This window comes from Telopea speciosissima, chromosome 7 (assembly GCF_018873765.1).
Source record: "Telopea speciosissima isolate NSW1024214 ecotype Mountain lineage chromosome 7, Tspe_v1, whole genome shotgun sequence".
In the NCBI taxonomy this organism is placed as follows: Eukaryota; Viridiplantae; Streptophyta; class Magnoliopsida; order Proteales; family Proteaceae; genus Telopea; species Telopea speciosissima.
This window is the reverse complement of record NC_057922.1, coordinates 17442803-17468392: the sequence shown is the minus strand read 5'-3', so window position 1 is coordinate 17468392 and position 25590 is coordinate 17442803. Positions and strand designations below refer to the sequence as shown.

Here is a 25590-nt window from a genome sequence, read left to right as displayed (position 1 = left end):
TGAGAATTTTACGTTCTGTACCCTAGTTCTCTTGTGTTCGTGTTCGCTTCTGGAAGATTAACTTGTAACGTCTTCGTCTCTTTCCTTCATATCCGTGGACTGTGGGAAAAGCAATGGTGTTTTAAGAGCCTCGGAAGAGTTCAAGAAATGGGTCGTCCGGAGCCCTGTGTTTTGTTTGCTCAAACCTTCGTTCATCCCCAACTCGATGAATATGTTGACGAGGTAAACCCGTTTTGACATATTTCAAATGCCCTTTTATTTGTACTACTTTGTGGTGGATGAGTAGTAAAAGTTTAGGCAGATAGAGTAAAAACAAGAATTTATTTGCTACTCCTGAGCATGTCCCGGGACCTGCTCTGTCGGCTACTGTTCCCAATGTATCTTTCTCAAAGTTCAAGCCTCAAGGTTTCATATCCGCACCCCACCTATTTTCCCAGGTTAGTTTAATAATTGGACGTGTAGCACTGGTGTCAACAAAGAACCCAGATAGCAATTAGGTTTCAAACGTATGTTGTATTGTTGTAATCTGTTTCCATGAAAAACTCCAGATTTTTATGTGGCAGTACGTTCTCTATATACTGATGCATGGGGAATGAGGGTTACCTTAAATCGATGCAGGATTTTTGTTGTAAATGAATGGAAAGCTGAGGTCAGATTTACAAGGCAAATAATTTTGAGGCTTAACGACTAAATAGGTGTACGAAATTATGATTGTTATTCGGTGAAAGAGAAATAGGGTTGTAGGAAATTTGAAATCAAACAGATGAGAATAGAAGGGTGAAGAAATGGGTTGAGTTCCAAGAAAAATTTTAATAGAAGATTGGGAGAAAAAGAGAAACAATAAAAGATCAGTCTCCTTAGGAGTCCACGTATGGATTTCTTCAATGCATCTGTCGTGTTTTGAAGAATCCATGCAAGTGATCATAGAAAGCATAAGACTTCGAAATTTGGAGCTGCTATTGTCCACTGAGTTAGAGCCCTGGGAAGGTTGCTCCCGCTGGCGACTGCTGCAATGCACAGGCTAAGGAACAGAATGATCTTTGGAGGGAGCAAATAGATAGCTATTAATGAAGTCTAAAAATCATACCAGAATAATCAGTAGAAGTAATCGAAGAATAAATAATAGATAGCTGGTTAGGGATATCAGAACAGCACAGAATTGAGGTCGAGTGCTGATTAGGACATGTAGAATAATTCTGCAGAATTTTGCAGAAACAGAATGAGTTTCTGCACTATGCAAGCTAGCACGGGCCGCACGACTGAGTTGCAGAATAAAGAACCCAGAATTAGGAGAAATGTATAACCCAAAACAGAGCAGTCAAACAGACCCAAAATCTAGTCGATGGTTCTATTCCAGTGACAGATTCGGCCTGCTGAAATTGGGCCAAGTCTGATATCAGAATAGGGAGTTATGAGAGAGTCTTAGTGCTACTAGGAGAATGAGTACCTACCAGAACAATACCAATTGACCTTAAATTTCCAGATCACAGAACAGAATATCAAATAAAAAACAGAAACTGGTGTATTAGTTTTAGAGCAAACAGTTCATCAGATGGATTGGTATGGAGATCAAACAAAATCCAAATCAGAACAGTAAAATAGAACTATCACAGGCAATAGCGAAATGTTTAGATCTGACCTGTTGACACGAAATGAGTAGAATAGAAGATAATTAAGATAACTGACCAGGAAACTACCTAGGTCCGGGATTGGAATCCACCAAGCAATCACTGCATCCACAGCTAGACTCAGAAATCTGAAGTGTTGAATTAATAAAATCAATTGGAAAGGCCTATGGCCTGTACATGTATTCAGAGCCTTTGCTAGACAGTAATAGGATAGCATTAGTGCTGACTTATAGGTAAGATTTATCCAAAAACTAATAAAAAATAGAAGTCAGATAGGGATAGAATACCCATCGACGGACATCTCCAATATTTCAGGGAAATCTTATTTTAGCTTATATAAACATATGTAAGCCTTCATTTTGCAAGAAAAGTCACACAAAATGGTGGTTTGGATTTGCACCCCTGGTTGGTAGTATACGTCGAATCCTATTATATACCTTGTGTAATATTGTCTATACTACACATTGTTTTAATACTAGAGGACAGAAAAAAACAAGTAAAACAAGTAAATTATGCACCATGAATGTAGAAACATTATATTCATTAATTATGAAATAGTACAATGTACATTTTACATAGACACCCAAGTACATGTAAATAATACAATACTGTTTGCTAATTCATGAGTACAAACTACGAAGTAGACCCCTTCATGCAAGCCTAATGGCTAATATTTGTAACTATGATGTGGAGGTCCGGAGGATCGATTGATCGAGCACAGTCATCAACCGATGGTGCTGACACCAAATTTTTTCTATTTGTAAGACAAATGCAGACACGTCATAGTCTGCCGGAAGAAATGCTCAAAGTCCTCATAACAGCTCTGTAAAAAGCCTCATCTACATACTAAAGGTAACCAAGCCTAGGGTTTAGGTCACCATACTACGGAGAACCAACCACTGAGCCACTGTGACTTGATGGTGTTGTCGGCATCGACATGTATGGCTGGTGGGCTTGGTAGGAGAAGAATTTGTTGACAACGGATAATCCAGTTTGTGATTGTGAGTAGGCTTCATACTTAAAAGAACTAGGAACAGATGAAGAAGATATATGCTCCCCCACGCTAGTGAAAAGACCATTGCCGCCACCCTGTGCATTGCACTCTGACCAGCTATTGTCCTCGGCAAAGGACCACTTCCTTTGCTGTCCTCTACACTCAATCCTCTAACAGTGCTAGACAAGCTATCGATGTCCATACAATCAACTCGCTCATCTGGTTGGAACTGGCGGCGTGACCCTCTTGTGTAGTCTACATGTGAGGAGGATGGATGTGCGCCGTGGTCCATATCCTATGTGGCGTGATCAAACTGGGTCTTCCCAGTGAATCGAATCAGCTCTGGGTTTGGCTCTCGCTCCCCAGTGAATCAAATTTCAACATTTCTATCATTACCCCCATCATCTCCACTAGTAGACGGTGACGGGGTGTGAGTGTGACCACTAGAATGGGACCAATCAGGGTCCTCCTCCTCTTCATCCTTGCTAGGTGCAGGCTCAAACGGTCGAGGTGGTTGTAAGTGTGTCCAACCCTCTGATGCCATATACTCATCCACATCAGTACCCATCTGACTAGATATATGGGGAGCATGCCTACCCGCAGCCTGATCCATCACCGGCTCAGCTCTATCCCTCACCCACTCCACTAAGGGATCCTCCTCCAACTCCATTGGGAAAATGTCGGCGAGTTCGATCTGGTCCTTGTTGTTCACCATGCCCATGCATATGTGCTACATCTTCAGCATCATATTGTAGGGGATATACACCAAGTCTTCTAGACGTTGGGAACCCCCATCGATTCCGCCTTTGGAATGGATGAGTGAAAATGTACTATAGTTTAATTCACAGCCGGAGGTGGAACATGTCTGGGAGAGGCAGAGAGCACCTTGATTGCTATTTTCTTCAATTCTTGTATGTCACCCCGATGCAACATCCACCTTTTACCTGTATCACAATAATAAGACATTTTATTTGCATTTCAAAAGTCTTAATACAGGTGTAAGCAAGAGAATAAGATGCTAAATTGCTTATCCGCATCAGTATTTGCCCGGGCAACCATTGTGGCGGGGACTCCAAAATTCCCCAAGGCAAACAAAAAGGCTAAAGTTCTAAGTGGAGGGTGACCAAGCCGACAACGCCATAAATGGAGATTAGGAGAAGTGGCTGAATGTAACTGATGAGCCGAAGATGAAGCAGATGGAGGAGAAGACTGACCCGTATCGAGTAAGTAGAGACCACCATGTACCTTACCACTCCCAATCGTGTGCCCTTTCACCAGATCCTGTATGACACAATGAGAGGGAAAGAAAGTTATTTTGCAGTTCAAATCTTTAGTTAGACTACTAATGGAAAGAAGATTAGTAGAAAAGGAGGGAACATGAAAAACAGAATTTAATGTAAGGGTAGGACTTAGGAGAGCAGCGAATGAAACCCTTTCCATTAATAGGAGAAAGGGAACCATTAGCCACTTGAACACTATCTTTTCCAGAAGAGGGAGAATATTGGTGAAACACGTGGGGGGAACCAGTCATGTGGTCAGTAGCACCGGAGTCCATAATCCAAGGACTGGAGACAGACGATGCGCAATGGCTACTGACTGGAATACCTGAGGCAAAGTGAGAACCAAGAGGGGCAGCAGGTGCAGAAGTCGTAGTAGGTGCAACGGAAGAGGCCTGTAGCCATAGTTGTCACGGCGTCCACGGCGATCCAAGTCGGTGGAGGGTGTCACGTCGATATATCGACATGTCGCCCGCCATGGCGTTGCCATGGCGAGCATGTCGTGCCATGGCGAGCATGTCGACCATGTTTTATTTTTATTTTCTCTATTTTTAATGTGTTAATAGATGTATACTCAAGCCATGTTTTATTTTTTCTCTATTGTTTCTCAAGTTTTAAGAAGAAAATTCAGAAATCGAAGAAGAAATCGAAGAGGGAAAGAAGAAATCGAAAGAAATCGAAGAGGGAAAGAAGACAGGAAGAAGAAATCGAAGAGGGAAAGAAGACAGGAAGAAGAAATCGAAGAAGAAATCGAAAGAAATTGAAGAGGGAAAGAAGAAATCGAAGAGGGAAGAAGAAATCGAAGACAAAGAAGAAATCGAAGAGGAAAGAGAGTCGGAAGAAGAAATCAAAGAGGGTCGCCATGGCGTAGGTCGCCATGCAGCCCTCTCCAGCGCCAGACGCCATGGCGTCGCCATGGCGACGCCATGACAACTATGCCTGTAGCATGTGACGGAAAGCCAGGAGTTCATCCGAGTAAGCCCAATGACTGTAGAAGGGCAGCAGCAACAGCCGAGATTCAGAAGATTGGCGTTGGGTTTGGACTTCCCATGGCCCGTTTTGCCTCAAAGTCGTAGGCTTCCCATGTAACTTCCAGATTGAGCCTTAGTGTGATAAGGTTTGTTGCGGTGTTCACACTTGACACAGGCTCTTTGGAGGCAGCAGTATCACCATCAGTAATAGTAATAAAAGTAGGGTTGGAATTATCTTGTAAGGCGGAGCGATCAACAGTAGAAGAATGCAACATAGCAGCCCGACGAGTCTCTTCTGTATGAACCAAGGCAAAGGACTGCTCTAGGGTAGGAAATGGAGACCAGTTGAGAACTTGTACTCGAATAGGGTTATACACTCATACTCCACATTCAGACCTGCCAAGAAGTCATATACATGGATTTTGTCGATGTGTTTGCGATAGGTAGCAATATCAGTAGCAGTACATGGCTGAAAGTCGGAGTAATGATCCAGTTGCTGCCACAAGCTTTTGAGGGCAGCGTAGTACTTGGACGGACAGCTCCTTCTGAGTGGTGTCATGAACTTTCTTGCGAATCTCATACACCTGAGCATCATTCTCAACACGCCCATAAGTCTCTTTGGCAGCACTCCAGATTTGATGGGCTGTTTCCAGTAGTAAATAGTTGCCGGATAGATCTGATTACCATATGATCTAGCTGCTGCCCTCAAACCTACCTCTTTTTCATGACCTAATTTCTGCTCGATAGCTGTTGGAACCATCTCTGCGATGTTGGAGTTCTCCATATTTTTTGAAGATCAGGCCACTATCCCTGTTGAAGACTGATTTTCCTTTGTTGGGGCTTCATCTGCAACCTTGTCCAGCATCTATCCAACCTCGACAAGTTTTTTTTGAAGACCCCTAACCCCAATCGATCTCTACTTTCAGTGTTTTGTAAAACCCTGACACATATCAATTTTTGGGTTAGGGCTGCTTGCTGCTGCTGATTTTTTTGAGAGGAGTTTCTACCACCAAGAGGGTCACTCGACCTCATATCCAGCCACAACTTCTGAGTTTTTTGCAAAAATTATGCTCTCCTTTTCTTGGGATCGATTTCTCCCAATATCGATTCCAGGGTTTTGGTTCTTCCTGGCTGGCTCCCTTTGTTTTAGTTCATACTGATGTGTGGGGCCCTGCCTGTCGTGCTTCTATTTTTGGTCATCGATGGTTTGTCTCATTTATAGATTGTTATACTCGTACTACCTGGGTATACATGATGCAGCACAAGAGTGAGGTTTTTACCTGTTTTCGGCCTTTTCATCTTATGGTTCAGACCCAATTCAATGCCACCTTAAAAATTCTGCGGAGTGATAATGGCAGAGAATACATGGAGGGTCAGTTCAAAAATTATTTGGCTGAAAACGACATTGTTCATCAGACCAGCTGTGTTGACACTTCGACCCAGAATGGAGTGGCTGAAAGGAAAAATAGGCATCTTCTAGAGGTGGCTCGGGCCATTATGTTTGCACGACAGGTTCCTTCTCAATATTGGAGTGATGCTATACTTATCGCTGCCTACCTCATCAACCGAATGCCTATCGGTGTACTTGATGGCCGTGCCCCTATTGACATTCTTTAGGGTTCTTCTTTTGTGGTCCCCCCAAAAATTTTTGGTTGTGTTTGTTATGCTCGCAACCATCATCCTCATGGCAAGCTCGACCCTCGGAGCATTTGGTGTATCTTTTTGGGCTGCTCTCCCATTCAGAAAGGATACAAGTGCTATCACATGCCCACTCGGTGTACATTTGTTACCATGGATATTGTCTTTCATGAATCACTGGTGTATTATTCTTAGCCATAGGGGGAGCATGATCCAGGTTTTGAAGATGTGTCTGCTATCCTTCCGGCTCCTATTCAGGGGGAGCCTTCTTCTCCAGAGCCTCCAACTTCAGTCTCTACTTTAATTCCTATTAAGGGGGAGCGTAGACCTGTGAATCAGATTCCTGTTGATAAAGTCTATACCCGGAAGCACAAAGAGCAAGCTGAGACTACCACCACTGTACCACTTCCCAATCGTCAGAACTTGATCCAGATCCAGACCCTGCTATATCATCTGGTAAGAATCCTTCTTTTGACTTACCTATTGCTGTTTGTCGCATTAGGTCTTGCACCCAACATTCCATCTCTAATGTTGTTTCCTATGATGCTTTGTCTCCTTCCTATCGTGCATTTGTGTCCTCTCTTTCCTCTGTTTCTATTCCTCAAAAGTAGCAAGAAGAGATTGCAGATCCAAAGTGGAAAGCAGCCATGATGGAAGAAATGACGACCTTATCCAAAAATGAGACGTGGGAGCTAGTGGTTCTTCCTCCGGGCAAGAAACCAGTCGGCTGTAAATGGGTGTTTGTTGTTAAGCAAAAGCCAGAAGGAATAGTGGACATATATAAGGCTAGACTTGTGGCCAAGGGCTTTACTCAGACCTATGGGATCGACTATCAGGAGACGTTTGCCCCAGTTGCAAAGTTGAATACTGTTCGGGTTTTGCTGTCATATGCTGTCAATCGAGGCTGGGATTTGCAGCAATTGGACGTAAAAACTCCATTCCTTCATGGAGAGCTGGAAGAGGAGGTTTATATGGAGGTTCCTCCAGGTTTTTCTTGTGACAAGACTCATGGGAAGGTTTGCAAGCTGAAGCGGGCATTATATGGGCTGAAGCATTCTCCTCGGCCTTGGTTTGGCAGGTTCCATAAAACATTGATTTCTGTTGGATACAAACAGAGTAATGCTGATCACACCTTGTTCATCAAGCGAAATGGGGATAAGGTCACTCTTCTTATAGTTTATGTCGATGACATAGTTGTAACTAGTAATGATGCAGATGAAGTTTCTCACTTGAAGACTTTCTTGGGACGAGAATTTGAAATAAAAGATCTAGGACAGCTCAGGTACTTCCTTGGGATTGAAGTTGCCCGTTCTCCCTAAGGCATTTTTCTCTCCCAAAGGAAGTATGTTCTAGACCTACTCTCAGAGACTGGTTTGTTAGGATGTCATCCGTGTGACATTCCTTTGGAAGCTATTATTTGTTTGCAAGAGAAGGATGGTGATCTGGTTGATAAGGGTCGATATCAACGGTTGGTGGGAGAATTAATTTATCTCTCCCACACTAGACCGGACATTGCATTTGCAATAAGCTTGGTTAGTCAGTTCATGCATGATCCCTACACCACTCATATGGCTGCTGTCCTTCGTATTCTCCATTACTTGAAGTCAGCTCCAGGAAAAGGGATTCTACTGTCTCCGCATGATCATCTTCGAATTGAGGCTTACACAGATGCATATTAGGGTGGTAATCCTGACAGGAAATCCACTTCAGGTTATTGTACTTTTGTAGGAGGTAATCTTGTCACGTGGCAGAGTAAAAAACAAAATGTTGTGGCGAGATCCAGTGCTGAAGCCGAATTCCATGCTATGGCCCAGGGCATATATGAGTTATTGTGGCTTCAGAGTTTACTCCAAGATATTAGTGGTTCTGTTCATTTTCCAATGATGTTGTATTGTGACAACAAAGCAACGATCAACATTGCCCATAATCCAGTGCAACATGACTGTACCAAGCATGTGGAGATTGACAGGCACTTCATCAAGGAGAAGTTAGAGAGTGGGCAGATTTGTATACCTTTTGTGAAGTCTAGTGATCAACTTGTTCATGTCTTCACCAAAGGGCTAAGTGGGAAGTTGTTTCATCCTTGTTTAGTCAAGTTGGGCATATGCGATATCTATGCACCAACTTGAGGGGGAGTATTGAGTTATGTAAACCCGATAAGTGTATTTTAGTCTTATTTGTTATGTTTTTTCCCCATAGCTTATATAGTCGGCTATGTAGGGACCTTTATTGAATTCTGCCTTTCTAATTGAATGTTATAAATAAAGCTGCTTAGTGATCACATTAATCACTTAAGCCATTCATAAAATCCTGTTTTGTTAACACTTATGAGTCTTTATCACCTTCCTATTGGGCTTTTGTTTTCTCGTCATCCTTTGTGTCTATCCTATAGGATTGGAAAGAAGCCATCAAAGATCCGAAGTGGAAGGCTGCCATGCTAGAAGAAATGCAAGCTTTAGACAAAAATGGTACCTGAGAATTTGTCCCTCGCCCTGAAGGGAAGAAGTTAGTTGTATGCAAATGGGGGTTTACAATCAAGCAAAGGGCAGATGACACTATTGAGAGATATAATGTGCACTTGGTTGCCAATGGCTTCACCAAAACCTATGGGATCGATTATCAAGAAACCTTTGCACATGTTGCAAATATAAACTCTGTTAGAGCATTACTGTCATGTGCTGCCAATCTTGGTGGATGTTAAGAATTTCTTAATGGAGACCTTGAAGAAGAAGTCTACATGGATATACCATATACCTTCTGGTTTTGCATCCCCATCTACTACTGGTCGTGTTTGCAACCTCCAAAAGTCATTGTATGGTCTCAAACAATCTCCTAGGGCATGGTTTGGTCGATTCCTAAAAGCTATGCAGAAGTTTGGCTACCGACAAAGTCAAGTTGATCACACCTTGTTCGTGAAAAGGATTGATAATCAAATTACGACCCTCATTGTGTTTGTAGATGATATAGTGATTATTGGCAACAATGATGGTGAGATCTCAAATATGAAATCACTATTAGCAAAGGAGTTTGAAACCAAAGATCTAATACCTCTCTGGTACTTCTTGGGATCAAAGTTGCAAGGTCGAACATGGGTATTTTTATTCCCCAACGAAAGTATGTCTTGGATCTTCTCAATGAGACATGTATGCTTGGATGTAAGCCTATGGATTCTCCCATTGAGGTTAATCACCTGCTTTGTAGTGCCATGGGTGATCCTGTCGACTACGAAAAATGCCAAAGACTTGTTGGTCGGTTGATCTATTTGTCCCATACTAGACCTTATATTGCCTAGGTTGTCGGCATTGTTAGTCGGTTCCTCCATGATCCCAGAACATCTTATCTTGAAGCCGTGCACCGTATATTGAGGTATTTGAAGTCTACTCTTAGGAATCTCTTCTCTAACAATGGGCATTTGAGACTGGAAGCGTTTACTAATGCCGATTGGGTTGGGTCTATTGATGATCGAAGATCTACCTCTGGATATTGTTCCTTCCTTGGGGGTAACCTTGTCACATGGCGAAGCAAGAAGTAGTCGGTTATGTCTCATTTTAGTGCTGAAGCCGAATATCGTGCCATGGCACAAGGGATTTGTGAGCTCATGTGGCTTAAGGGACTGTTGGGTGATTTGGGAGTTATTTCTGAAGACTATGCGCCTCTACTGTGATAACAAAGCTGCCAGTAGTATTGCTCACAATCTGGTCCAGCATGATAGAACGAAGCATATTGAGATCTGCAGACACTTCATCAAAGAGAAGCTTGAACAAGGGAAAATATGTATTCCATTGTTAGTTCTGTTAATCAGTTAGCTGATGTGTTTACAAAAGGTTTAAATTGTAAGTGTTCCATCCTTTGGTTTCCAAGTTGGGCATGTCTGATATCTTTGCACCAACTTGAGGGGGGAGTGTTGAGATCCGTGTCATAGTCTAGTTGTCAACACACCTTACTTTTAGGGTTGTACTTTATTTGACCTTTTTTACCCTTTTATGGTTGTAACTTTATTATAAATAAAGATGACCTCTGTCATTAATGACAAGTCGAATCATTCCCTAAACCTCTGTTTCTCATCTAATTCTAATGCTAATAGGAGAACAACAACCTCTCTATTCGGATTTGTTATTTCTTTCCAGTTCTTTTGACTGTATCAGTTGTGTCCAAGTTCTAAGAGATGAGCCCCAAGTGAAAGTGGGGATTAAACCCCCACCCCCCCGGTGTGGACAAACTACACACATGTGAGCATTCATATACCACCCAAAATGCAAGGAGGAGGAAAAAGAGGACTTCATCCTATCATGAGTCATAACCTGAAAAAACCACTGCCCAACCTACCGCAGAACGTACTGGCTCCCAAATCTCCACCCTGAGAAGCAACAGCTAGCTTTTCTTTTAGTTTTCATTTAAGGTGTTCTAATGTGTTTGTCTTGTCTTCCAGTGTTTTGGCATGCATCTTGTGAGTGGTTTTCTAACTTATTGTAATGCTTTAATTTTTTATTGTTTGTTACCTAATCTATGGTGACACATTTATTGATCAATATAACATATCCTTTCTATTTGCAGGTAATATTTGCAGAACCTGTTGTCATTACTGCCTGTGAATTCCTTGAACAGAATGCATCATTGGCTTCCCAAGTAATAACACTTATTGGGTATGTAAAAGATCTGTTCTCTGTGGTTAGTTTCTGTTTTCTTTGGTGGAAGTCATTTAATAGTTGGCCATATTGTTGCTATGTAAATATCTGGAAACAGCCTCTCTGCAAAAGCAGGGGTAAAACTTTGTACATTATGACCTTCCCAAGACCCCGCAGTGGCGGGAGCCTCGTGCACTGGGTACGCCCTTTATTGTTGCTATGTAAATAATGTTCAGCTCTTTTAATCATTTATTTGTCTTCTGTAGATATGTTTGTTGTGTCTGCAGTTATAGATTTCCTTTTTTTTTATTTATTATTTTTTATTATTTTTATGAATGCATATTTGGGTTCTCAAGTTATTACCGATCTCTCCATGATCAGAGTTTAAAGATGGCCATCTATGTTGGGTGCTTCATGTGATATCTCGATTAGTTCTGTCATCAGTGTTTGGTTGGATATCATTGAATCATCTCCATTTCCCATCTTACGGCCACAACTTGGTTCCCCCAAATCCCATCCCTTCAACTTTGACTTTGGTGTCAGTTCTTGGTGATCCAGGCCCGTTGGGTATATTTGGCACCTTAAGAGATAGTGTAAGGAAATGTGCTTATGGTGTTATGAGGGCTGATTTGTATAGCTGACTCTTGATAGTTGTCAAGGCATCACCTAGGTGTCTAGGCGCCTTGGTCGCTTTGGATTCCTTGGTTGCCTGGGCGGGTGCCTTGGACACCTTGGTCGCTTTGTTGGTTTCACCTTGCGTCTAGGTGCCCTCCAACGCCTTGGGTCACCTAGACACTGTGACAACTATGTTACGGATGATATCAGAACCCTTTTCTTTGGGCTTGAATTTCTTCCTCCCTGAACTTGAAGTTAAGGAGGGCCATTTAGGCATCTACTCATAATAGGTTTGCTATGGGAATCTTTCTTCTTGTTAGAAAACTAGCCTAATGATTTCCTCAATGAACATTTCATTCTTATGAAACCTTACACATGACATTGGCAAGAGTGGAGTTGTGAAGGATTCAATGAATGTTTGTACATGTCTAACAGGACAGACTGGCTCTTCAATGGACAATGGGTTTCTGGTTTTTGCTTTTCTTGTCTGTCTGGCAGACATGTTTGCCTTTCTGGGTGCTTCATTTGGTAGTCTCTTTAATGTAGAAGAGGTTCAAGTAAGAACCACTCTACTGTAGGATTGATGGTAGGTGGCAGCAGAACATCAAATTAGAAACAAATCAGTTAGAAAATGGACAGAACCTCTATATTCAGCCAAGTGATGGGGACTGAAATTCAGGTCGAGGGTAGGTCTAGGTAGGATGGATTAGTCCTCCAAATTGGGGCTAATTCTGATGGCTTAATGTCAAGATATGCGCAGGTCACAGAATTAGAAGGTTAAACTTGAAAATAGGAGGACCATAGCAAACAAACCAACCACCAGAATGGTGTCAAACTTGGATCGAAGGTGGATCCATGCAAGGAGAGGTTGTGCTCCAAACAGCTTTCCAATCAGGCAGAGGGTTGCAGAGATCTGAGCCTCCAAAGTTGTAGCAGAATCTGGGCTGAAAACAGAGCCGCAGGTGTGTTTCAGTCCTCCTCTTGGTTGTGTGCAGCAGCAGCAGCAATCCTTGGAAGTGATTGGGGGTTGAATCTGATCTTCAAAAGAGTCTTCACGGCAGCTTGTTGCAGTCAATAGGAAGCAGCAGCAGGGGAACTCGATTGGAGCAAGAGAGAATAAGGTAGAAGAAGATAGAAGGTAAAGGGGGATAAGGAGATTCGGCTCTCACCAGCCAGGCTTCTCAGCCCTTCATCCACACCATTGGGACAATAAAACTTGCATAAGCAGTCTTAACTCTTCATTCAAATCGTGCGGTGCCTCTATGGGCAGGTTACAATATATAAATAGACTCAAGGAGATGAGTCAAAAATCGAAAGAAATAAAATAGCAGTCTTTTATATGGCTGAGACTTGTTTTATAAGTAATAGAAAGTAACTAGAATAGAAACTGTAACTTAGCTAAGCAACTAAAATAGAAACTCTAATTTAGAAACAAATAACTATCTAGGGAGAGAATATGTAACTTGAGCTTTTCTCCGGCAATGCTTCCTCCTCCCCCCCTTACTGTTTGCCCGGCGACTTCCCCTTACCCTGAACACCCTGATGCCTCCCCCACTGTGAACTCCTCCCCTCCTCTCGGCCTTACCCCTACCCACAGAAACTCACCTAACCCTGTCGCTACCATTAACCCTGCTTCACCCACTGCAACAACCATTAATCCTGCTTCAAACTCCCTGACCTGGAGTTCTCTGTTATCGAGCAACACCCCCATCGGCAGGCACTCCCTCCATTTTGTTCCTCCCACCATCGTCGACGATTCCAAGGTGGGCTTCTGTCCGAAAGGCCTGCTAGATGACGAAATCACCAAATGGCAGAGTTGTCTTGTGGGGCACTTCCTTGGCACTTGACCACCTTTTCATATTGTTAAAGCTTCCCTGCTCAAATAGTGGCGTGCAATTGGAGCTGTCTTCTCCTATCTTCTCTCGAGTGGCATCTTCATCTTCCGGTTCTCAGATGATGCCGACAGATCCCGTGCCTTGGAGGGTGGTCCTTGGTCGATTGGAAAAAAGCCAATCTTTCTCCGGCAATGGGACCATTGCTCCTCCCTCAGTAGGATCGACCTCAAGTCCATCCCTGTCTGGGTCAATCTGCCTGGCCTCCCTCTCCACTACTGGTGCGCCTTAGGCCTCAGTATTGTGGGTTCGACTATAGACAACCCTCTCTTCTCAGATGAACGTACAAAAAAGATGGGCCGCCTCTCCTTCGCGCGCATTTGTGTTGAAGTCTCTGCAGAGGTGCCTCCTCCGGAATTCGTTACCATCCACGAAGAAGACGGTCATGCTTTCACTCAGAGAGTCTCCTATGAATGGCTGCCTCAATACTGCTCTATGTGCAAAACCTTCGGTCATCCCTCAAAGCAGTGCGTGCCCCCTGTTCCTTCTCCTTCGCCTCTTGCGGCAAGCACTTTCACTGAAACAGGGGATCTCTGTTGCAGCTCTCCCAGCCCCAAACCTCAGCACCATTAGCCATCTGGTGCCTCTTCGGGTGCCTCGCTTCTAGAAATGGTTACGTTAGATTGTACGACTGAAATCACTCAAGACCGGCTAGCTACCCCGTCTGAAGGAGAGATCGTCGCCTTGTCTCTTGCCTCGCTCCAAGCCCTGGCGAAGCTTGACTTGAGGATCGATAGACCTCTGCAACCTTCTCGTGGCCGGAAAAAGCTCAGGAATCGTCGCCGGAGAAGAAGGCCTGAATCTGTTGAGGTTCCCAACCTCGGCGAGAATCCCAACAATGGAGAGGTTCCCGATAATCGACAGCCTTGCGTTGACCACAACCGGTTCGTAGTCCTGTGCCTGGAAACTGATTCTGACGGTGATGTTGCTGCTGCCTTGGCTGCTCCTCCTGAGCTCTGCGAGTCTGATGTTCAGGCTCCCCCTGCTCCCCCCCCCTTGCCTTCGCACAGCTTATCTCCCTCTTTTGGCAACCCAACTTCGACTTTATCCCCTGCCACCATATGCCTTTCACAAATTAACCCACCTGGCACCCTCTCCTAGGAACACCTTTTCACCAAACCCCCCCCACGTGACCACTTTCCCTTTGCCCCCCTCAATCTACTTATCCCCCCTTTCGTACCTACTAAAAAAAACCCCCTCTGGCCCGACCCACCAACCCGCCAGCTTTACCCATCTAGCCAACCCATTTACCCAACGCACCATTCCAGACCTGAACCTGAACCGAACCTTTCCAGACTTGAACCTGTCCCTAGGGTTGGACCCTCCACCACCATTGGTTCGCTGCCACCATTGCTACCTTCTCCCTCCTCTTCTCCATTGGTCTGTTTTCCCCCCTTGCATGAGTACGGTTTGAGGCCACCTAGTGTCCCCCGGTTTCTTGAGTCAGTCCCACAGCTGGTTGGTTGCCCCCTCCCCCCTTTTGCTCATGATCCCTTGGACCATTTGGAACATTCGTGGCCTTAACGCCCCGGCTAAACAGGCTGAAATTCGTGCTCGCATCAAATCTTCTAAATCCTCCCTTTGCTGTCTCCTTGAAACAAAGGTTCTTGAGTCCAACTCCTCTCGCATCGCCCACTCGATAGCCCCCTCCTGGTCCTTCCTCTCCAACTATACCCACTCTCCAAATGGCCGTATCTGGGTTCTCTGGGATCGCACCAAATTCCACCTGTTGGTCTCCTCTGCCTCCCCCCAATACCTCCATCTAAGCATCTCTGATCACCTTCACAATCACCTTCTCTTCTTCACCATGGTGTATGCATAGTTATCAAGGCGTCGCCAAGGCGTCCAGGCTCCTTGGTCGCCTTGGATGCCTTGGGCGCCATGGCGGGCGCCTGCAGGCCATGGCGTGTCGCCTTGATTTTTGGCTCTCTAAAATGCCATGTTCGCCTTCCCGCCTTGATAACTGTGGGTGTATGCTTTCGACCGGCCTTTGGACTGGCTCCCTCTCTGGGACGACATCCACACCATCTCTTAGTCCGTTGGTTCCGCCCCTTGGGGCATGGGAGGCGACTTCAATGTTGTCCGTTTTAGCCATGAAAAGCTTGGTGGCTCCCCCATTGATCACCTTGCGGTCGATGCCTTCAATTCTTGTCTTGAGGACGTTGGTCTTAACGACCTCCGATGGTCGGGTGCTGAGTTTTCTTGGCACAATAAGCGCTCTGGTGCTGACAGAGTTGCTTGCAAGCTTGACCGTGTTCTCCTCAATGACTCCTGGCTCTCTTCCCTCCCTTCTTCCTGCGCTGTTTTTGACCTCCCAGGTCTCTCTGACCACTCTCCTACTTCCCTCTTTGTCCTCCCTTATCTCTCCTTTGGTCCCAAGCCCTTTAAGTTCTTTGACATGTGGTCTTCCCATGATGATTTCCTCCCTCTGGTTCAAGCTACTTGGGATATCCCAGTCCAGTCTTTCTCCTCCCCTCTCCTTGCCTCCTCTAAAAAGCTCAAAAATGTCAAATCTCCTCTCAAATCTTGGAACTCTTCCACCTTCGGAAACATCTCTTCCCGTGTCTCCTCCTGTCGTGACACCCTTTCCTCCATCCAGTTGCGTCTCCAGGCTGACCCCCTTAATCCCTCCCTCGTAGAGGAGGAGTCCCTTGCTGCTTCTGAGCTCGCCTCCTCCCTCTCTCTGGAGGAAAACTTCCTTAAGCAAAAATCCCGTATCAAATGGCTCGAGCTTGGCGACAGTAACTCTGCCTTCTTTCACCATTCCCTCAAAGCCAGAACCAACTCCAACTCCATTCTCTCTCTCACCTCCTCTGTTGGTTCAGTCCTCACCTCTGTTGAAGCCATCAAATCTGAAGCTGTCTCCTACTTCACTGGTATCTTTTGCCCTCCCCCCTCCTCCCAACCCATCATCCCTGAGGGCCTCATCAACAAATTCGTTCCTCCCAACCTCTTCAATTCCCTCTGCTCCATCCCCTCTGACTCCGAAATTGTCTCTGCTGTCCACTCCCATTAGGCCAGTAAAGCTCCTAGCCCTGATGGGTTCAGTATGGGTTTCTTCTCCTCTTGTTGGGACATCATTGGAACTGACCTTATTGGCGCCATCAAGAGCTTCTTTTTCAATCCCTACCAGATCCTCAACATCAACCATACCTTTCTTTGCCTCATCCCAAAATCCTCTGGTGCCTCCTCCATAGCTGACTTCAGACCCATCTCCCTCTGCAACCTTCTCTATAAGTTCATCGCCAAAATTCTTGCTAACCGCCTTCAACTTGTCATTGACTCCCTTGTTAGTCCCAATCAGTCCGCCTTCATCTTTGGGAGAAGTATCTTGGACAATATCATTCTTTGTCAGGAAATTGTCCGAGGCTTCCACCGGAAAACCATTTCCCCTTCAGCCCTCCTAAAGATTGACATCCATAAGGCTTTCGACTCCATTCGATGGGACTTCATCACCCAAGTACTTCTTAAGATGGCCTTCCCCCCCTCCTTTGTCAGTTGGATCCACTTTTGCATTTCCACCCCTCGCTTCTCCGTTCTCCTCAACGGCAGCCCTGCGGGTTTCTTCCCCTCCTCTGCTGGCATTCGCCAGGGATGCCCTCCTCTCCCCCTTCCTCTTCTGTCTTTCCCTCGAGGTCCTCTCTCGCAGTCTTCAGTCCAAAACTGACCTCCACCTCATCTCCCCCATTCCTAAGTGTAAACCCACCAACCTGACCCATCTAGCTTTTGCGGACGACCTAATGATCTTCTCCAAGGCCACCCCCTCATCCATTGAGCATTTTATGTCCTCCCTCCACCTTTTCCAAGGTCTCTCCGAGCTTCGCATAAACCTTCTCAAATCCCAAATTTTTATTGCTGGGGTTCCTGACTAGACCAAAGTGGCCCTCTCCAACATTGCTAGCTTCCCCATTGCCACCCTCCTTGTCCGCTACCTTAGCCTTCCCCTCATTATAGCCAGACTCTCAGCCCATCACTGTAACCCCATCCTTGACCTTCTCCGCAAGAGACTGCAGCTTTGGAAAGCCAAACTTTTATCCTATGCAGGTCGCCTTGAGCTCATCAGATCGGTTCTCTAGTCTTGCTGTATCTTTTGGAGCGGTGTTTTTGGCCTTCCCAAGGCTACTATCAAGCAAGGTACTAAAACTCGGGTCTCGGGACCAACTCGACTCTTGGAAAAACCGAGATGAGTTGAGATCTCGCCGAGTTGGTGCATTTTTTTTTTTCCAACTTGAAGCCTGAACTTTGGGTCAACTCGAGATTTGGACCCGAGATCTCGCCGAGATATGTCGAGTTTTGTCCAATTAGGTAAGGTATTTAAGTGGTAGGTGGGTTAAAATAATGGGTCGAAACCGAGATCCAACCGAGATCTGAGATCTCGCTGAAATATTGCACTTTTCAGTTTCGGATGCCATCTCGACTCGGTATTACAAAAAACCGAGAATCTCTGCGAGATCTCAGACTATGCTATCAAGGCTATCGAGTCCATTATGTGTACTTTCCTCTGGAAAGGTGTTGACACTGCTAGATTCCTTCACCCCAAGAGCTGGTCCTCCATTTGTCTCCCCAAATCTGAAGGAGGTCTGGGGCTTAGAAGGATCAGAGATGTTAATCTAGCTGGTTCCATCCAGCTGCTCTAGAAGATCCTCTCCAACAAATCTAGTATCTGGACTTCTTGGGTGTATGTGGGGCCTCTTCGTAGAGACTCTATTTGGACTATCAGCCCTAGCCTTGACTCATCCTGGATTTGGTGCAGAATTCTCCAAGTGAGGCATATCGCCAAGGGTGCAATCTCTTGCAAGATTGATGATGGGTTGCAGACCTATCTTTGGCTTGACAACTGGCACCCTTCTGGTGTTTTGGCCTCCATAGTCAGCCACCGTACCATCTATGATTTGGGCTTGGACAGGCTTTCCACTGTGGCTTCCATCATCACCGATGGTTCTTGGTCCCCCCCACCTCTCCCCCCCCCTGCTGATCTTTGGAGCTCCCTCCCTCCCATTCCTCCAAGACACAGAGGTAGAGGGGACACCATCTTATGGCTTCCCTCCTCCACAGGCAACTTTAGCTCCCACTCCGCTTGGGACATGGTCAGACATAGAGGGACCCCCTGTCCTTGGCATAAGGTGGTTTGGTACAAAGGCCACATCCATAGACAGAGCTTCACTGCTTGGCTTGCCCTATCGAATTGCCTCCCAACTCAGGCCTTTCTTATCCACCGGCACATGCAAGTCTCCCGTAGATGCTGCCTTTGTTGGAATGGTCAAGAAGACACCGATCATCTCTTCTTCACTTGCCCCTTTGCTGCATCCATTTGGAACCGGGTTCTCCGCCATTGCTGTCCTGCTCGTAGAAGGCCCCTTCCTCTATCTCGGGAATGGATTTGGATTCATATGACTTTTGGTGGCAAGTCAATCTGTGACAAGGTTGGAAAGCTGGCCTTTTGTGCTACTATTTCCCACATTTGGATGGAGCGTAACCTTAGAAGATGGACGTCAAACTCCAACTCTTAAGACACGATTTGGAAGGCCATCTTCTTTGATGTTTCATCTAAAGTCAATTCCCTCCCCCCAACTGGTGTGATAGATTCCCCAAGGAACAGGCTTGTTGTTGTCTCCTAGGGTATCCCTTCCACTATTTTGCGCCCTTCCTAGCCTCTTTCTAGATGGGTTTGTTGGCCTTCGGGCTTGTATATCCCTCCCCCTCTTTCGTCGTAATTAAATTTTTATTCATCCAAAAAAAAACTAGCAAAATAGAAACTAGATCTATGCTAAAATAGAAACAAAACTTTTCCTAAATCCCCACGCATAAAGCACCATGCAATCTGATCTTTTTTTTATCCGGAATATTCTCTAGGACCCGAGCTGGCCATTAGGATTTTATTAAAACAGTGTTGAAGTACTGTTCATGTGACACTGTTCACGTGAACAGTGATTTGGTTGATATGTGTATCTTCTATTGTCCTAGTCCTAGTTGGAATCCTAGTTTCTAATTATGTCAAGTCTACTGTGAGTTGTTAGTCTTAGTTTCAGTTTGAGTTGTTAGTTCTAGTTCTTTTTCTATTGTAACTTGGAATCCTATCATGATTAGGAATTCCTAATCTGATTAGGAGTTCCCCTTTCTATTGTAATTTGAGATTATAAATACAAGCATTATGAGGGAGACTGATAAGTTGAACAGTTCTCTCCTCTTCCTCATCTTCTTCTCTTTCTCTCTTCTTCCTCCATTTTCGGTTCTGGTTTTCTTCATCTATATTCTCTAACATGGTATCAGAGCTATTGTAACCAGTACTAATTCTCTCCATAATAGCAGTTTTAAGAGTCGTTTTATGTTTTTGGTTTGAAGAAGGAAACCCTAGTTCATAAAAGAAGAAGAACTAGGGTTTCGTATGATGAATCATACATATTTGATTCGAAGGTTTGCTGGTTGTGGTGTTCATTCTGCCGCGTGGATTGTTTGGTTTCTGCTTTCGATTTTGGGGTTCTGACATCGCTGAATATAGTAGTAGATTGTTGATGGCGTTTTGATATTGTTGAAACCCCTTCTGTTTGATGTTGAGGGGTTCATTGGTTCTTCGATTATTGCGATCCCTGTTATGGTTTCTGATATTTGTTGGTTTGAAGGTTTGGTCGATGGAGTATATGCTCTCCTGGAGTCGATTTTCTGCTTTGCTTGCTGCTGCAGTAATTTTTTGGAGGAGTTTCTACCATCAAGAGAGACACTCAACTTCATCAATTAATGGTTTGAAGAAGTTCTTTTTCCTGCGGTAGCTGCTGCCCCTCTTCACCTGCGTTTTTTGGAGTCTCTATTCCCTTGAAGACCAAGTCTCTTTTTTTGCCTTGGAGATTGGTTGTTCTTATTGGAGATTCATTCCAGTAGCCCTGGACAGCATCTATCAAAGGTTTTCACTCTCTTGAATCGATTTCTCCAAATATCGAACTATTTTTTTCTGGTTCTTCTTTGACTGGCTGCATCGATCACTTGCTGGTTTATGGTTTCTCCCTGGTTTCGATCTGAACTGCAACTACCGCCACGGCTGATTTCAGAATCACCACTTCAACTCTATCGTTACTCTCTGGACTCAATATTGTGGGAATCAATAGGCCCTGGTATTACGTTACAACATCTTAAATTTCAGGTTGAACCAAGCTTGCAAGAGAGAGATCTATTAACTGAATCATGTTGGGTTTCCGCTGGATTTGCTTATTCTGTTGAGTCGTAAGGAAGAAGTTAACATCCTTCTTTATGATTCCTTTTATTTTATTTTAACCTATTTTTCCCATATTAACCCCATCTTATGTCACTACCCATATCACGTTACCTCTTGTTGACTCCCCCTTCCTCACGTTTCGTTTTCCTTTTCCTTTTAAGTTTTAACTTATTAGGTATTTAATGCTACTAGCCTACTACCCTACCTTTATTGGTACCCATCCTTCTTATGATTATTTACATCTTGCCATTAAGAGTTTGCTCCTTCCAAGTATGTCCCTCATCTATAAATCTAATTCCCTACAAGACCCATTACTTTCTTATTTACCAAGGGACCCTTGCAAAAATCTGGTTATTTACCAAACTGCCATTACTTTTTCATACACTCCCCTATTTGACTACCCAATTGACCCTTAAAATTCTGGTTTATTATCAGTTTGCCCTTTGGCTTGGATTGTATTTAAAAGTGGATTTCCACCAAATTACAGCCATGCCATTTTTTTTCCAACACCTTTCTCTTTCAATAATTCTAATTCCCTTCATATCCCATACCTTTGGTATTTACCCATAACACATTTGGAAACTTCTGGTAAATTATATTTTTGCCATTCCTTCCTTTTTACTTACCCATAGCACCTTTGGAAAATTCTGAAATATTATGTTTTTGCCCTATTTCTTACATCATCTCTATTATGTCCATGTGTACTACACGTGAGGGGGGGATTCTGTACAGTATACCTGCAGACATTGCAGAACGCAAAATTTGCAAGAACATTGGTTCAAAACATAGAAGATCAGTTTTCTCCACCATTTTTTCTCCACCATTGCCATTGGGTATCCTTCGTTATTGGGTTGAGTTTTCCGTAAGGGGGAGATTGAAGTATTGAAGAGTATTGAAGATATTTGGTTGTTGCCTATTTGAGGACTTTCAGTTGGGTTGATATAGTTTGTTTCTGCTGCTTGATTCCGTTTGTTTTCGCTACTTGCTGCTCTAGTTATTTAACTTCAAGATTTTATGTCATTCTGACAATTTGAGATTCATCACTGGTTAGCTATTGAAGATCGTTAAAAGTTGCTTTTTTTTGGAAGAAATTATAGTCCTGGTTTGCTGATCATGTCTATCCAGGTTTTGGAGATCAATTATTTCAAGTTCTTGAAGGTTTATTTGGGAGCTACATTCATCTGTCAAGCTGGATTCTGCTGCAACTTAGTTTCTTCTCATTTTGTTCAAGTTGGGCATTAATACCTTGTATGCGCCAACTTGAGGGGGAGTGTTTGCATTATTATGGAGTTTTTTTTTTTCCCTTTTAGTTCAAGCTGGATCTTCTTTCTTTACTTATTTGTATATTCCAGCTTGAGGGGGAGTGTTGAAGTACTGTTCATGTGACACTGTTCACGTGAATAGTGATTTGGTTGATATGTGTATCTTCTATTTTCCTAGTCCTAGTTGGAGTCCTAGTTTCTAATTATGTCAAGTCCTAATTCTACTGTGAGTTGTTAGTCTTAGTTTCAGTTTGAGTTGTTAGTTCTAGTTCTTTTCCTATTGTAACTTGGAATCCTATCATGATTAGGAATTCCTAATCTGATTAGGAGTTCCCCTTTTTATTGTAATTTGAGATTATAAATACAAGCATTATGAGGGAGACTGATAAGTTGAACAGTTCTCTCCTCTTCCTCATCTTCTTCCTCCATTCTCCGTTCTAGTTTTCATCATCTATATTCTCTAACAAATAGAAACAATCAAAATAAATAAATACAAGCGGGAGACATTCCCGCCTTACCCCAACCCGAAGAACAATCAATAATCACTCACTCGGAAAAAATCGCACTCCCTTTACAACGCCCCACAGGCAACTACTGCTTTCTCAATATAGGAATACCTACCGCATCCTCACGCAATATTCGCCTAAGATTCAGCGGAATTTGAATCAGAATAAAAAATACAATTACTTGCCGAATCAAAAACCAAGTTTGCCAACCAGTCCGCTGCCCTGTTTCCTTCTCTGAAACATAGTTATCAAGGCGGGAAAGCGACCATGGCGTTTTAGAGGGGCAAAATTCAAGGCAACACCACCATGGCAGCAAGGCGTCTTGATAACCATGCTCTGAAAGTAAAAGCTATACTCGGGCAAAGAGCATCAACTAAATCCAAAATCTCCTAGAACCAATACCAAGCTTTCCAAGTTTTGCATCTTCTACTGGAAATACAATGAACCACCATGGATGAGTCCGAATTCATGTGAGTTACCAAAAAGCCCATCTCCGCACAAAGTTTGAGGCCATCCCTCATCGCTCTGAATTCTGCAATGGAATTGGTACACTCCCTGTAGCGAAAGCCGCCAACACTCGCTCCTCCTAATCTCTTATGATTACCCCTCCTCCCCCCATTCTCGGATTCCCTCTACAAGCTCCATCTACATTAAGCTTCACCGCACTAAATGGAGGACACCAATACACAGGGATAGGCGGCTTGTACATCATGCAATCTGATCTTGGGCCCCACAGAATCTTCTAATAATATTCCACCAAGGCAAAATAAGGGGCTGTGACACTGTTCACTTGAACAGTGTTTTGGCCTCTTTTTCTTCATGTTTTGTCCTACATCACTCTTTCATCGTACTGAATATTAAAGAAGCTATGAAACTCATACATCTGCTTCTCTTTTCACAGCGGCAAGGCTATTCTGTTTTTCCCCTCGTCATGTGGTTTTTTGTTGTTCCTTGAGTGTATAGTTTCAGAATTGAAGTAAAGAAAATAAAAAAGTTATTTTCTTACCACTAAGAAGATTTTATAAAGGATTTTCCCCCTTTTGGGGTGGGGAATGATTTATTGGTTATTTGATTTTATTTATGTTGATAAGCGTGTATCATATGCAGATCTCCTTTACATGGTCACATTTGGATAATAAAAAAAGGCATACCCATTGCACGGGGCTCCCGCCACTGCGGGGTCTAGGGAGGGTCATAATGTACACAGCCTTATCCTTGCTTTCACAGAGAGGTTGTTTCACTCGAACCCGTGACCACTTGGTCACAATAGAGCAACCTTACCGTTGCACCAAGGCTCGCTCTCTATGGTCACATCTGGATATTCTTATCTTGAATTTGATGGTTGTAATATTTACTTTGGCGGGCTTGGCTGGGTTTTTGAGAACTCAAGCCTAGGAAATCTAAACCTAAGCCAGCTTGTCAGGGCTTAGCTCAGCCCAAGATGTCCATTCTAGAACATTTTAATATATCTATAAAGGGTGATCCACAAGGATAATGCCAGATGAATGGAGGAGAAGCATTGTGGTTCCAATTTACAAAAATAAAAGTGATACTCAGAGTTGCAATAACTATAAGGGCATAAAACTAGTGAGTCATACTATGAAATTATGGGAGAGGGTTATTGAAACCCACTTGAGATAAGAAACTATTATTATGGAGAACCAATTTGGTTTTATGCCAAAAAGATCCACGACAAAAGTAATTTACTTACTTAGGACTTAGGAGACTCATGGAAAGATTTAGAGATTGCAAGAACGATCTCTCTATGGTCTTTATTGTCCTAGAAAAAGCTTATGATAGAGCTCTTAGAGATTTATTTTGGCAAGCAGTAGAGAAGAGAAGTGTTTCAAGTAAATATGGGGACATAATTGATGAAATGTATGATGCTGTGGTGACTAGTGTAAGAACTATAGGGGGTCAAGGTAGTGAATTCCCGATCACAATTGGGTTACATCAAGGATCAGCTTTAAGCCCTATTTGTTTGCACTTATCATGGATGATTTAACTAGAGACATTCAAGATAAAGTTCCTTGGTGTATGCTTTTTGTTGATGATATTGTTTTGGTGGATGAGACAAAAGCAAGGATTAACGCCAAGTTGGAGTTATGGCGATACCTTGGAATCATAAGATTTTAACATAAGTAGACCGGAGACGAAGTATATGGTGTGTAACTTTAGTTACACTAGGACAAATAATGAGGTGGTGAAAATTGATGGGAGGGAGATTTTGCAAAGTGATTATTTTGGGCATCTGGGCTCAATCATAAATAAAGAAGGTGATTGATGCAGATTCATCACCCAAATGGGCTTATTTTATTAGGAATAAGTCTAGGGTTGGGATATACATATGTTGGGCCTTTGATCCCCAAGGGTTTTCTATGTAATAAGCCACTTTAATGAGCCTAAACTAGGGGTATATAGGTTGCATATGGGATTAGCCCAATACTTAATTTATTTTTATGTTTTTTAATTGAACCGGTTCAAATTGGTTGCATCCAATTGGTTCAATTTAAGTAATCATGTGACTTGGTTAAGTGGTCATGTGACAACTTAAGTGGTTATGTGATGTAAGTTGGGCTGGATTAGGACTCTATAAGTCCAGCCATGTTTTGAGTCTATTTCCTTTAGTATTCTAGTTTCCTAGTCAGTTTAAGTTTCCTAATAGGTTAGGGATAGGGTCAGGCCATTTCTTTTTAGTGTTTAAGTCTATTTTTGAGTCTTCTATATAAGTTTGTAAGGGAGGCCAGCACTGAATACGAATTTTGATTAATAAAAACTCAGCTTTATGCTTGCTGCCTTTGTTGCTGCCTTTGCTCTCTTGTGTGAGTGTTGCCTTGTGGATCTCAAGGTGTTAGGGTGAGTGGACTCTCACGACTCCTTGCGTCTGTCCAGTACCGGGAGGTTCTTCTTCTTCTTCAATCGAGCTTCTTCAAGCTGCTGCTGCTGCCTTTGAAGGAGATCAAACCAGTAAGTAA

At 43.5% G+C, this 25590-nt stretch overlaps 1 protein-coding gene across 1 annotated transcript in view; it reads left to right on the top strand.

Moving 5' to 3' along the window:
- Window positions 1–25590, top strand: part of LOC122667557 (protein virilizer homolog) — a 78657-nt gene continuing 53067 nt past the window's right edge. The window contains exons 1-2 of the mRNA XM_043863883.1: window positions 1–222; window positions 11063–11151. Coding sequence (XP_043719818.1) covers window positions 148–222; window positions 11063–11151 — 164 coding nt within the window. The 5' untranslated portion in view covers window positions 1–147. The remainder of the gene's footprint in view (window positions 223–11062; window positions 11152–25590) is intronic.